Below are 12,275 nucleotides of genomic sequence, written 5' to 3'. Positions count from 1 at the left end.
CCTCTTGGGTGGAAAAAGCTGGGCCTAGTTCCTGTGGATAAGAAGCCAGGTCCCAGAGTCCTCAATGACGACAGACCAGTGGCCCTGACAACAACATCTGCAAATAACATCTGCAGCAACATGCTGTGGATGTTTTATTAGTCTGTGGTGGCTCCAGTGTCATCTTCTATGCTGTGGTCTGCTGGGGCAGCAACACGAAGGTGGAAGACACTCACAGGCTAAACAAACTGATCTGGAGGGCTGGCTCTGTTCTGGGGGTGGAGCTGGACCCTTGACATGTTGTAGCTGAGAGGAGGATGCTGTCTTAACTCTTCTCAATTCTGGACAATCCCTCCCACCCACTGCACAGGTGGCGGCTGGACAGAGGAGCATGTTCAACCAAAGACTGATCAACATTAAGTTCTCCACATAACGCCACAGGAGAGATCCTTTCTGCCTGTGACCATTAATCTTTATAATTCCTCCCTCCTCTGTAAGGGGAGGGGGAACATACAATTCGTCATATATCTGTTGTCATTCCACCCTGGATATCCACATTACTTATTCTGTATATAAACCGAGTTCCCTGTATGGTCGTTACTCTGTATTTGTCTTGGTGTGGATCCTCCCTGGTTGTTGTTCCCTTTCTTTCTGAGTTGAGAGCAACTGTAACAAGGCAAAACAATTTCCCTCTGGGATTAATAAAGTTTTATCTAAATCAAAAGTAACTGGATAGTGTGGTGTTATGATCACAATGTTTGAATCCCAGCTGTGGCCTACATCCTGTAGGGTTCCTCCTCACGTCTACCCTGCCTTGTGCCTTTAATGAAAGCGTCGGCTAAATGATTAAATGTAAATGTTAAAATGAACACGTCAGAGGAACTGAGAATACTGTTTATTTATATCTTAAACATTTTCACATTCATGATTTATTTCTGTCAAATATATTATCCAAGACATTTTAGACCAAACTTCAAACCTCAGTACTTCTCAACAATATAATTTCAAGTTAATAAAAAGTAATGATGGTACATTATAAACAAGTAAACAATGATAAATACAAATACATGACATGTGGTCTCCCTCACCTCTCCACTATATTAAAATGTTGCAGCTCCAGAAGGGTTCCTATGTGTGAAAATTACGCTTCATATATGTTTTTATGCAAAATATGTTCTTACATAATCAAGTTAGGTAGTGAAGTTCTCCCAGCTGGGATCTTACGAATACTTAACCAAACATTTCACTGTTGTTGTGCTCTCACTGGAAAATGATGCATGTGATTTCACAGAGAAAGGTTTATTTGAATGTTAGAGCAGTACCACATTTACCCCCATATAAGTAGTGCTACAGTTTTTCCTCTGCAGACGAACAAACAGCTGGTCTTGGATTTCCTCCCGAGGGCTGCTTTAATCAGACTTCTAACGTTATCTTCATCACAATTGTTAATCTGTGAATAAAACAGAGCGACTGTGGGTGCATACGTAGTAGAAAATTATGTGCATCAGTTGAATTTTGAGCAAAGAGAAAAACAATGTGTATTTTGCAAATGAATGCTTCAAGCAAATGGTCCTTAGAAATAGAGGCTGAGTGCTGCTGCTCACCTTGCTCATTCACTCTGAAACAACCCGATGACAAAGGAGCAGATGCCTTGAAGTGACCTCCAACAGTACTGCTGAGCCATCCTCTTGGCAGTGCTCTCCTTAGGGGGTGTTGTTGGCTGTGGAGTGGTAGTCATTATGGTCTTTTCAGTTGTTAGTTGGATGCTCTTTGGGGAAGTTTTACTTTCTGAATGACGCATCGTAGGTGCAGGTTGAGGTTGAGGTCTTGTAGGCTGTCCTCTTGTTCTTGATCTCAATGGGTAGTAGGAAGCAGTTGAAAATACCATTTGAGATTCGTCAGTTGCGTTCCTGCACATGTGAGGCTTGATTCGCCTCTGCCCCATGCAGGCATGGGTGAGCTTTCTCAAGCCCCACATCATCTGGATAAAGTAGTGCCGAGGGTTTTTGTTGTAGGGCCGGCAAGTCTGAGGTTTCCCCACAAAGTCACACCAGTACGAGTTTTCGCTGCCCTCACACGCCACCCTCAGCCTTGTGTATTGACGGAGACCTGTAACGGTCATGGTACAGGAGTCTTTAGACTTGGTCTTGAATTTGATGGGTTCATCCCAGATGTTCTGTCCCCTGATGCTCTGAGCGTCAGCCGGCCAGAGGCAGCAGGCAAGCAGCAGCATCAGCAGAGCGCTGGCTTGAGCCCACATGGTTTCAGATAGATGCTAAGTGTAAGAGGAGAAGAGTGTGACTGCCCGAGCTGACGGCCACTCTGGCTTTTTATTGACTACGCAGACAAAGACGCAATTCAGGATACAGAGCAGTCCGACTGTACAGGAGGAGGAGAGCATCAGTTATAGCTCTCTGTCTAAAGAAAAGGGTCACGTGTCAAAAAAAACTGAGATGTTGGCAGTGATACTCCGCAGTATTTCCTAAAAGGACAAATGTACTATAATGTGAAGAAAATTGATTATGTATCTTGAAGAACAATTTCTACAAGCCTGATTTCTTCATGATTTCTCTGTTTGCTCTAAACATGGAATGCGTGAGAATATATTGAAGTAGCATCTCTTAGCCTCTTTAAAAGGCAGTTGGAGCTCACAACCATGCAGAGTAACCTATCATTTCCCTCCAAACTTAAACACCATCAGTCTCCACAACCGCAAAGAAATGTGAGTAGAAGTCACTCGCACATGGCAGGCCAAGTTGTGCAGCATGGTCATTTAGTGTGCCAATTAAGAAGGAACAAGAAATGCTTCTATTCAACATACAGACATACACAACATTGCATGTTTGTGACAACAAAGAGGGTTTGATTGTGAGGGGTGGGGTAGGTTAAGCCATGTGAAGAAAAAGGTCTCACTGTGAGTGATGTAGGGCCAAGAGCACACATCTGGAAGAGATTTAGCTTCACTAAGTGGAAGAATTGCAGAAATTATTTTTTACACATCACATGGACTCGACTAATGTTTATGCATCTACAGAGAGCTAAGAGCACTAGTGTGCTACATCATTAAATTGTTGTATGGCTCAATATAGTGTGTTAAATTGTACAATAATTGTATTACTTTAAGTTGAATTGTTAGGGTATTTGATCGTATTTGTTATTGAACACAACCAGCTTTGTAAATACGGATGAGAAAAGTTCAAACCCAACAAACAAAAGTCAATTTACCTGTGATCACTGCAGTAGAAATGATTAATCATGTGATTGAAGGGAAAAGACAGGACTAACACCTGGAAACGAGAGCTTCGTCAGTTTTGGTCTGGGTTGTGTGAATAAGCGAGAAGTCAGAGTGTAAGATGGGGTAAGAGGGTCCAAGAGCAACAGTAGGCTACTGAAAGTCACACACAAAATTCACAATTATACACAACCTTGCATTGAAAGTGATGTGACAAGTGATTGATCAGACAGTGCGATACACATTCTGTGAAGACAACCACTACAGATGTGTCCAAGAAGAAAACCATTGCTCTCAAAATGGCACGAAACTACAGGATGGATACTGGCAGCACATTCCTCGGTCAGCTGTAGCTAAAATACATTTGTTTGGATCAGATTGGTGCCCAGCGTGTGACTGGACAGGACCACAGGGAGTGCATATAGTGCCAACGAGAGATTACTTGTAATAGTAATAGTGTTAGTACTTGTAAATGCAGTACAAAGTAGATAAGAATGAGATCACAAGATAAACAAAGTTTAGCCCAGATTTGTTTGACATGTGCTTTATAAATAACATTTCAGCAGAAATAAAGAAATTCTGTACTGATTTAAAAAGACAACTACTTTATCAAATCTATTTCTGTGACTTTAGTTTGAAAAATAAACATTAATTTAGTTTCACAAGAATTTCACAAAATATAACGCAGTGTGTTTGTTTTACTCTCTGTATAAAACTGAAGTATTAGGGTTAAAGTAGGTGAATACACCTGCAAATAATCATCTATGAATAATTGCAGAACATTTCTCCACAGATTTAAACAGATCAAACTTGATCTTTCTGAGCATGGATGATACCAATGTGTAATCTGTGTTTCACACTTTGTCTGATGTATATAGTATATAATGTATAGTATGCTGTTCACTTATGTGCATGATATTCAGTTTTATTAGATTTAACTGTGTGCAGCAGCTCACACCACACGATAAACTCACACTAGTAAATTGTGCCCATGACGGTAAACAGCATTACACATCAGTGTGTGGTTAAAGAAAAATATGAAAATGCAGCACACGTTTGATGTGTAAGTAAACACACTAAAAAGAGATTTTCTCCGAACCACTGGCTTTGTTTTTGACCAGTTTTGGTGTCATCTGTCTTTGTTCAGAAGTAACAATACGCTGGTATGTGGTTTTGCTGCTTTTTGTTTGTTTCCTCAGAAGCAGTTCGTGAATAAACATGATTCCTGAGGAAAAAATCTCTCAGAGGAAAATTTAAAGAAGAAGATAATCACCAGCTGAAAACAGTGGTTTGCAGTAATTAAGCATCGGGACACTGTAAACTCTAATGAGTTTGAGTTTTATCCACTGAAACATTTAGATGACACAAACTCATTAGAGGTTTTTTGAAATAAATAAACTTGAGCCATTGTTCATCTGCTCTCAGAGGATGAGCACAGGTCTCTAAATAACTTTAAGGGTTACCTTTTAGAAACAGCTACTTGTTTGAGATGACTAGTTTTCAGTTCTTCATTTAGCAAATGTTGAATGTGTGATGAAATTACTTTTCTGTTTTTCAGTGAACAAAATTTTATGTACTGATACAACTCATCCAAGTCCTGTGATTATTCTCAGATTCAAATATTTGAACTTTATTGTGGTCTTTTGGACAACACTGTCAATTGTGTCTTGCTCAATGTATGTGCTTCATATTTTAATTTACCACAAAAAACAAATGTCTTCAAAACCACTCTTTATGAGGTTAATAAAAAAATATTAGCCCAGAAGCACATTTGCCCCAGATGTACTTCCAATTCAAAGCAGTCATTTTCAGATTGATTCAGTGGCACATAAATGTAAGCACAATTGAAAAGAAGACACTGAAATAACAATAAACTGAAGTTTATTCACAATTTATACACTTTTTTTTTTCATCACTACATAAAACGTTCCTCTTCAGTGGATCCAGGATCCAACTTTGGAGCATCACATTTCAAACCAACTACCTCTGCACCTGCCCTGATCAACCCAGGGTTTGGATACTCTATATCTAGTTTAAGCACTTAGTAAAATCTCTTTTTCATCCACATCCAGACTCTAGTGGCCAAGAAAACCAATGATAGTCCTGTCAAAGTGAGCAATCTCCATCTTAACGTGACACTGGGTGCTGAAAAGAAACAAGTAAAAGCTGCCAGCTAATTGTTTTGACACTTTATCTAATTGACACTTGCACTTCTCTGTACTCCATATGAACGCTACAACCACTGTAGCCTGTAATAAAGTCTGTATATATTTGTATATTGTCCTTTAGAAATGGCTGTAATCTCTTTAACCATATTTTAAAACGTTACTGAGCCAAAAGACAGGATTAAAATGTAATTGTACTTATATTTTATTCCTGTGAATCATGTTGGTTTTGTGGGGTACTTACTAAACTGACATTATTCTGCTGTTTCACTGTTGTATTTAAACACAAACCGAACTTCCAGTGTTAAGATGGAAATTACTATTACAGTGTGCATCAACACCATCACCTGCATAAGCTATAAAGCAGTTTTTTCCATCTTTTTCCACCTTGATTGAGAGCGACAACTTGTCCAATGAATGGATTGTCTAATATTTGATCACTATGCTGAGAGCAGCTGCAAATCTAACCTGTAAACATGGAGGCGAGGTGGGTTGTATAACCGGACTGACGTGCCCAATGCATTAGTTGTAGAGTTCAGCATAGTTCTCAGTCAACAGATATAGCAAGCAATACAAAGAAAAGGTAATAAAACAGCTCTTGAATACATTCACTTGTTCCTTAGTTTTAAATGTATTCATACCTACTGTGGGGTTTTAAAAAGCAAAAACAGTAGAAGCACAAGAATAAAAGATCCCTAAAGACCTGAGACCTACAGCACAAAGGAAAAAAGAAGATTTGGCTTGAGAAAATATTTCTCCATTTTTAAAATGATCACAACTATCAAAGCTACAACGATCTCAGTAGAAATGTTAGTGTCCTCAACATTATAACTCTTTTTTTGAAAAATCAATTCATCTCATAGGGAAAAATCTAATTTAAAGGTAAAATCCACCCACAGTACTTAAACTGTTACAAAACACTATTTAAGCTTACATTGTTTTTATCAATTGTTTTGTGTACTATTGAATTTGGATTCTGATTTATAGCTAAACTCTGGTGATAAGTCAGATAATTATTTATATGTAAATATACTGTATATATATCATATTTATTTTAAAGTGGTTTCCAAGCTGGGACTCTCCAATGGTCACAAATAATTCTGAGGAATCCCAAGATGTTGAACAAGAAAAAGATGAAAAGGAAATAATAAATAAATTATAAGTAAAATATTCTTTTCTTAGTGATTTTTCTTTAGTTCAGTTTTAAGATGTCAAAAAATATGAAAATTGAAACCATCTATGCAGGGAAATTCACTCACTTTGTTTAAATGTCTTTTTGTTCATTAATATACACAGAGGAATAAGGAGAAGGGGTGTAAAAATAAATGTAAAACGGAAGCAAAAAGGTGCAGTTCTAGGGATATTCAATAATATTTTAAATGTATATTTTAAAGAGGAATGTGCAGACAGTTTCACAAGAGCAGGGGCTTATGTAAAAATACTATGATGTATGTATTTGTTATACTTGTTGTACTTGTTATTTAGTATTTATTTTACCTTGACTAAAATATTACAACAAAAAGGCAGCTTATCTTAAAAACTGTGCTCACTGTTGCTGTGTCCGTTCATCTGATGCCTTGTGCTGCACAGTGAAGACACATTTGTTTTACTAAAGAACCAAAAAAGTTGTCTCCTTTTCCCTGTGTTTAAAATTAGTTTTAATGTAGTGTAATTTCACCAGAGTTTATAAATGCAGTTTTAAATGTTACTTTGTGTTTATGAACAGAGCATGCTGGGGCTATTGTCTGTTCACGCCAGTGATACACATCAGACAAATATTACTTCTCTGGCTTTTGCACATAGTTGTTGTGGGAAATAGATAAAATGTTGAAAAATTCAGATTCACTTTTTCTTCTCATGCTTTGTCTTACTACCTTTTCTTAATGTAATGTGATGTCGCTGCAGCAAATGTACTGAAATATGTACAAACCTATATACAGTATTTAAAGAGAGATGAGGTAGCAGTGATAAGAAAAGCCCCAGATTTTTGATTAAGGGCAGGGGCTTTAGCCACCAGAGCCACCCCCTCTGCACACACCCAGATATTAAACTGTATATCACAAGTTAATTAACAGTGTAACAGAACTAGAGGGTGGATTTTTCCTTTAAGCATATCAGTCAAAATGGCAATGGGGAAACTTCTGAAAGGCAGCCAGTCATTTCTATTCTTCAAGTGAAACAAACCAGTAAAGACAATAAACTTTCATGTAATATTGAGAGCACATTACAAAACCACCAGGAACAACTTGTTTTGTTTTTCTACCATTTTTCAAATGATCCAGGTCATTAAGTTAAAATGCACCCACTTAAAAAGGATATGCCATAGTCAACAAAACCGTACTTTTTTAAACACAGTTTCCTGAAACACATCTTAAAACTCTGTTCCACCTTTAACATTAGTTACCTTCTTCCGTCCATCCATCATAATTCCATTATAAGGGCAGGAGAATACAGTTTACTGTTTCCTCTAGCAGCTCATTATGACCTTCAGGTGAACTTTCAGCCGCTTTTTATCCTTAAGCACAAATGATCAGGCAACACAGTTATTGTCATGTCGCCTCTCTGAAATATATTTTCTGCTTGGTTTTGTGTCCAAACAAATGTAAACGGAGACGCAGCGGTCCTATGAAAAATGCAGAACAAGCCTGGCTCAGATTGATGCTGAGGGAGAGTTTGATGTCCTGTAGGCAGAGTTTGTGGAACAACAAGGGTTGTTGGGGAGCTGGGAACTGTAGTGTAGATTGTGATCAGCCTGGTTCAGGAGGTTGAATTGAGGAAACCAGCTTGCATTAAGCGTCATCTGGTTCATCAAGGATTGTGACTAAATTGAGATTGAGATAAAAAAAGAACATAGTTTGGTTGTAGAACTTCATATATACAAAATGTATTTTTTACATTGCTTTAAGTGTATAAGTACTGCTCTTTTATTCTACCAAACTAAGGACAGTTCTTTACCTGCTTTTAACTTCACATGATTCTTGTGTTTTAAGATAAATTTTAAATTATGGACTCATCGGTTTGCAGTAATCAATCCTCAAACTGATTAGTATATATACGAGTACTTGTTGAATGGACATGTTAACACTCTGAGTCAGTGTATTCCTCACAATTGACAGAACTTCTGCAGTTTCATTGTAGAAAATCAATCTAAAATGTAAAAATGGAGAAAACTTACCATAGTGGGTTTTAGTTCCAGTTTTCGAGGGCACTGAAAAGATAAAGACATATATATTTATATAACATTTTTTTTAAAGATTATTTAAATAATTTACAATATACTTTTTTATATATATATATATATATATATATATATATTATTTTTTATTTTTTTGCCTTTGATTGGCCCAGGAGAATAACACAGCTCTGGCTGGATTGTGAAATAAAGGAACAAAGTGCAGTCTGGATTCTTTTATAAAGATCCATAGAGGATTTTAAAAGACTACATTGTGCTTTGCCACTAAAAAGAATTTAGTGGCAATTGTCATAGCAGTCCCATAAAACCTGCTTTCCACTGGGACTAATGCATTTCTCTCCAGACATTAAAACTTATACTTCAAAATGCTCGAGAAAAACTGACTTTATTTAATGTAACTTTCAATAAGTCAGCTGAAAATAATCACGCTTCCATAATAAAACTTTTTTTAATGAATGTTTTAGTCAAATACTGACTTCACTTCTTCTATGGCTTAAGCAACCTTTGTTACTTAAATATATACTTAACATAACGATATCAAACCCTGGTCGTGGATTGACGCCACTGTATGTTGTGGTACCACCTTAAAACATTAAACACAATGAGCACTTAGCCAGTAGATTTATCTCTTTGACATTTAACATATCATTTTCTCTCCATGTATTTTAATACATGCACTAACTTTTCATTAATCCTGTAAACAGCAATGCCAGCACGTACGACAGAACATACAGTATTATGTTTTGCTAATTGTAAAGGACAGATTTAGAGCCGTTAAGTTAATGAGGCTGTTTTTAAAACTACAGTAAATTGTTAATCTCAGTAAGCATCACAGTAACACAGTAAACGAGAACATGCAGCACTTCTCTACAACACACAGACAAATAGTCAGACGTCTACTTGTTAGCGATTCCAAAATTAGCAATTCTCACCATGATGGTTTTCCTGCAAAGTCACTGAGAGCAGAAAAGCACTAAAACAAGCTGTGAAGAAGTGTTAGAGGGTTAGGTTAGAACAGAATAAGAGAAATATAAAGAAATCAGATGGAGAGAGACAGATGGGATGGTGACTGCAGACAAGATGACAGCTGTGTTAAGAATGGAAGCACGGTAATAAATGAATCGGTGTTAGGAACAGAGGTCTGATTTATTGGTTTTCCAGTACCTTTCAGAACAAGAGCCAGTGCTCTGTCACCAGTCAATGTGCCTCGGAGGAGCCGAGGCCCGTGGGAACCTGTTTACAGTGTCATAGGTGGGGATACTACCAGCACAGGGACACACACATACACAAATTACACAACAGTAACAGACATGGAGAGAAATTTACACTTCACCATTTTGTAAAACTGCCACATGCTTCTCTTCCTTCACTTGACAAAGAAGGGAAGGATGAGCAATACACGAGGCAGAGAGCACAACAGCTTCATCTATCGTCCTTTCTAACATTGGTTTTCAAAGATGATTTTTTTACCTATCTACAGTACTTGTTGATGCAGCAGGTTACTTAGTTTCATTCCACAATCTTTTGTCCATTTTAAGTTAAGGCATCACCAGCTCAAAGTGTTGACGGTTCATCTTGGAATGAAATCGTGTTCATGTAATACAGGTTCAGTAAGTTTAAAAGATGGTGTGGTGGATAATTGTGGAAGTAAAAACCAGTTAGCATCTGGTTTTTAGTCTGTAATTTTCCTGTTTTGCTCTCTGCCTATAGTTTGTTATGCTAGGTTGGTTGTCCAAATGCATCCCTGTCCAAAGGCAACATAAAAATATATAACATGCAGTTAGACATTTTGTTAGTTTAAGGATAAAAGAAAATCACAGGAGCAGCATCACACCAAAGCTTGACATGCTTGCCTCTCTCTGAATAAAACGATCAGATGTATATTCATCGGATTTTGGTTGACTCTAAATGAAAGGAAACAGGAAGATTTTTCATTTCACGCGATCATCTAAGCACACACACAGAGCATGCAGTAGGTTAGTGATATGGTAGATTCCCCCAAACCATGCAGCAAAACATTTTGGAACAAGAATGAGAAGCAATGGTAACACAAATATCAATGAGACAATCATTATTTACATTTTCTTTATTTATCTGTCTTTATTTGCTTTCTTTATGAGAGTAGATAGCGAGAAGATTAATACTACACTGACTTGTTTGTGTCTTAAGTACAGTCAGGATGCTGTTTTCACATCTAGCATTAGCTCTCTTTAAGTACAGAAACTTGGTGACATGCACCTCTAAAGCTCACTATTAAAACTATTTCTTTAATCAAACTTTCATTGAACGAGATTAAAAATCTAAGTCCAACAACTGTACAACAAATTTCAACACAGTTATTGCTAGATGTCGTGTTCATTTAAGTGGAGAGCTTTAGAGGTGTTGGTAACTCTTCTCATCTAATTCTTGGTAAGAAAGCCAATATGTATATTTTCCAAAATTCAAAACTATTTCTTGAAATTCCTTGACAAATATATATTTACATTTATTCATTAATATATTTAAAATAAAATGTACTTTTGGATGTTTTCTAATAAAGGCTACCATTAGCTTCCATATTACCTTCAGATATGCGTGTGTTTGTGCAAAATGATTCAACTCCCTCGAAGCCATGCACTTTTACCGGTCATGTCATTATGCTTGTGAAAATACCCATCTCCCCAGGCATGCCTCCACTCCCCATCACATGCAGTCAGCAGAATTGATATATTTACCTTGTCATCATAGGATTTGGGATACCTTGTGATTGCTCACTATGATAACCATTATTACCAATTTCCATACTGAAAATAAAATATTGTATATAAAAAAAAGGGATGAAAAATGTAATGTGAGAGACATGGCATGCTGTTTAAACTTTAAGTAAAATGCTTTCTTTTTGAGCAGATAAACCTTTTGAGTACAAACCATAGTGTTTTATTTACACTTTGACTTACAAAAAAAAGCTGGACTTATAAGGTAATGATTGCAAGAGCCCTTCATAAAGGTAAGGGACACTTTTCAAAGGTAGCACACGACAAGAAGCCACAGCATCCACCCATAAGAGCAATTCCAAGCTTAAAAACATAAACCAGCACCAAGAATTTAGTAAACAGTTCTATGTACAAGATCCAGAGAAGAGCACAGGTGATAAATAGAAATAAGGAGAGGGAGTTGGGTAAAAGGTCTTACGTTTTCATGGGAATTGTGTCAGTGCTATAAAGATACAAGATACAAAAAAACAAACAAACAAAAAAGAAATTAGAAGAGTTACTTAAATGTTCGGCTATAGAAATGCACCAGAAAGCTGCCAGTAATCCTGTACAAACCCCACCGACTGAGACATTTGTTGTATTTGTGTAAAGCCATGACACAACGAGCCCAGAGAGGGTGAAGAAAAGATCCATGAAGAAGATAATACATATGATAGTAATATGAAAGATGTTTCTTTGTAAAGTGCCAAGTGCGTGACAGAGAGGAATGAAACCCAAAAAAAGATATGAAAGATGGAAATAGTAGAAATGGTTATCACAAAGTAAAATGCCAAGTCCCAGAAACAGAGGAACTACGAGAAGGAGAAAATGAAGAAGAAAATAAATCAACAATAAACCTCCAGAGCTAGTGTTACAAAAAAAAAATTAAAAAAGTTCAATCTAAAAACTTAAAATTTGCTGAGCAAGCTAAAAAGAGAGATTCAATCTTATGATTTGTAGTGAAACTGGAAATA

General features: G+C 36.9%; 2 protein-coding genes across 5 annotated transcripts in view; both read right to left on the bottom strand.

The window, feature by feature from the left end:
• Positions 1-1,375: 1,375 nt before the first annotated feature.
• On the bottom strand, positions 1,376-2,239 carry LOC113160784 (fibroblast growth factor-binding protein 2-like). Its single transcript, XM_026358204.1, has 2 exons — positions 1,584-2,239; positions 1,376-1,429 (listed from the first exon to the last, which is right to left on the bottom strand). The coding sequence occupies exon 1, from the start codon at positions 2,237-2,239 to the stop codon at positions 1,589-1,591; it is 651 nt and encodes a 216-aa protein (XP_026213989.1). The 3' UTR covers positions 1,376-1,429; positions 1,584-1,588.
• A 2,836-nt stretch (positions 2,240-5,075) lies between these two features.
• prom1a (prominin 1a) overlaps positions 5,076-12,275 on the bottom strand; it is a 63,445-nt gene continuing 56,245 nt past the window's right edge. For 2 of the 4 annotated variants that reach the window (XM_033326178.1, XM_033326179.1), the window contains 6 exons: positions 11,741-11,764; positions 11,284-11,352; positions 9,734-9,829; positions 9,502-9,552; positions 8,552-8,584; positions 5,076-8,197 (listed from right to left, as the gene is read on the bottom strand). In XM_033326178.1, coding sequence (XP_033182069.1) covers positions 9,760-9,829; positions 11,284-11,352; positions 11,741-11,764 — 163 coding nt within the window. In that variant the 3' untranslated portion in view covers positions 5,076-8,197; positions 8,552-8,584; positions 9,502-9,552; positions 9,734-9,759. Of the gene's footprint in view, positions 8,198-8,551; positions 8,585-9,501; positions 9,553-9,733; positions 9,830-11,271; positions 12,114-12,275 lie in introns of those variants that run through there. The other 2 variants (XM_033326180.1, XM_026357149.1) reach the window with 2 other exon arrangements.

Source organism: Anabas testudineus, chromosome 10 (assembly GCF_900324465.2).
Source record: "Anabas testudineus chromosome 10, fAnaTes1.2, whole genome shotgun sequence".
Taxonomy (NCBI): Eukaryota; Metazoa; Chordata; class Actinopteri; order Anabantiformes; family Anabantidae; genus Anabas; species Anabas testudineus.
The sequence above is the reverse complement of the archived record's forward strand: the minus strand, read 5'-3'. Positions and strand labels throughout refer to the sequence as shown.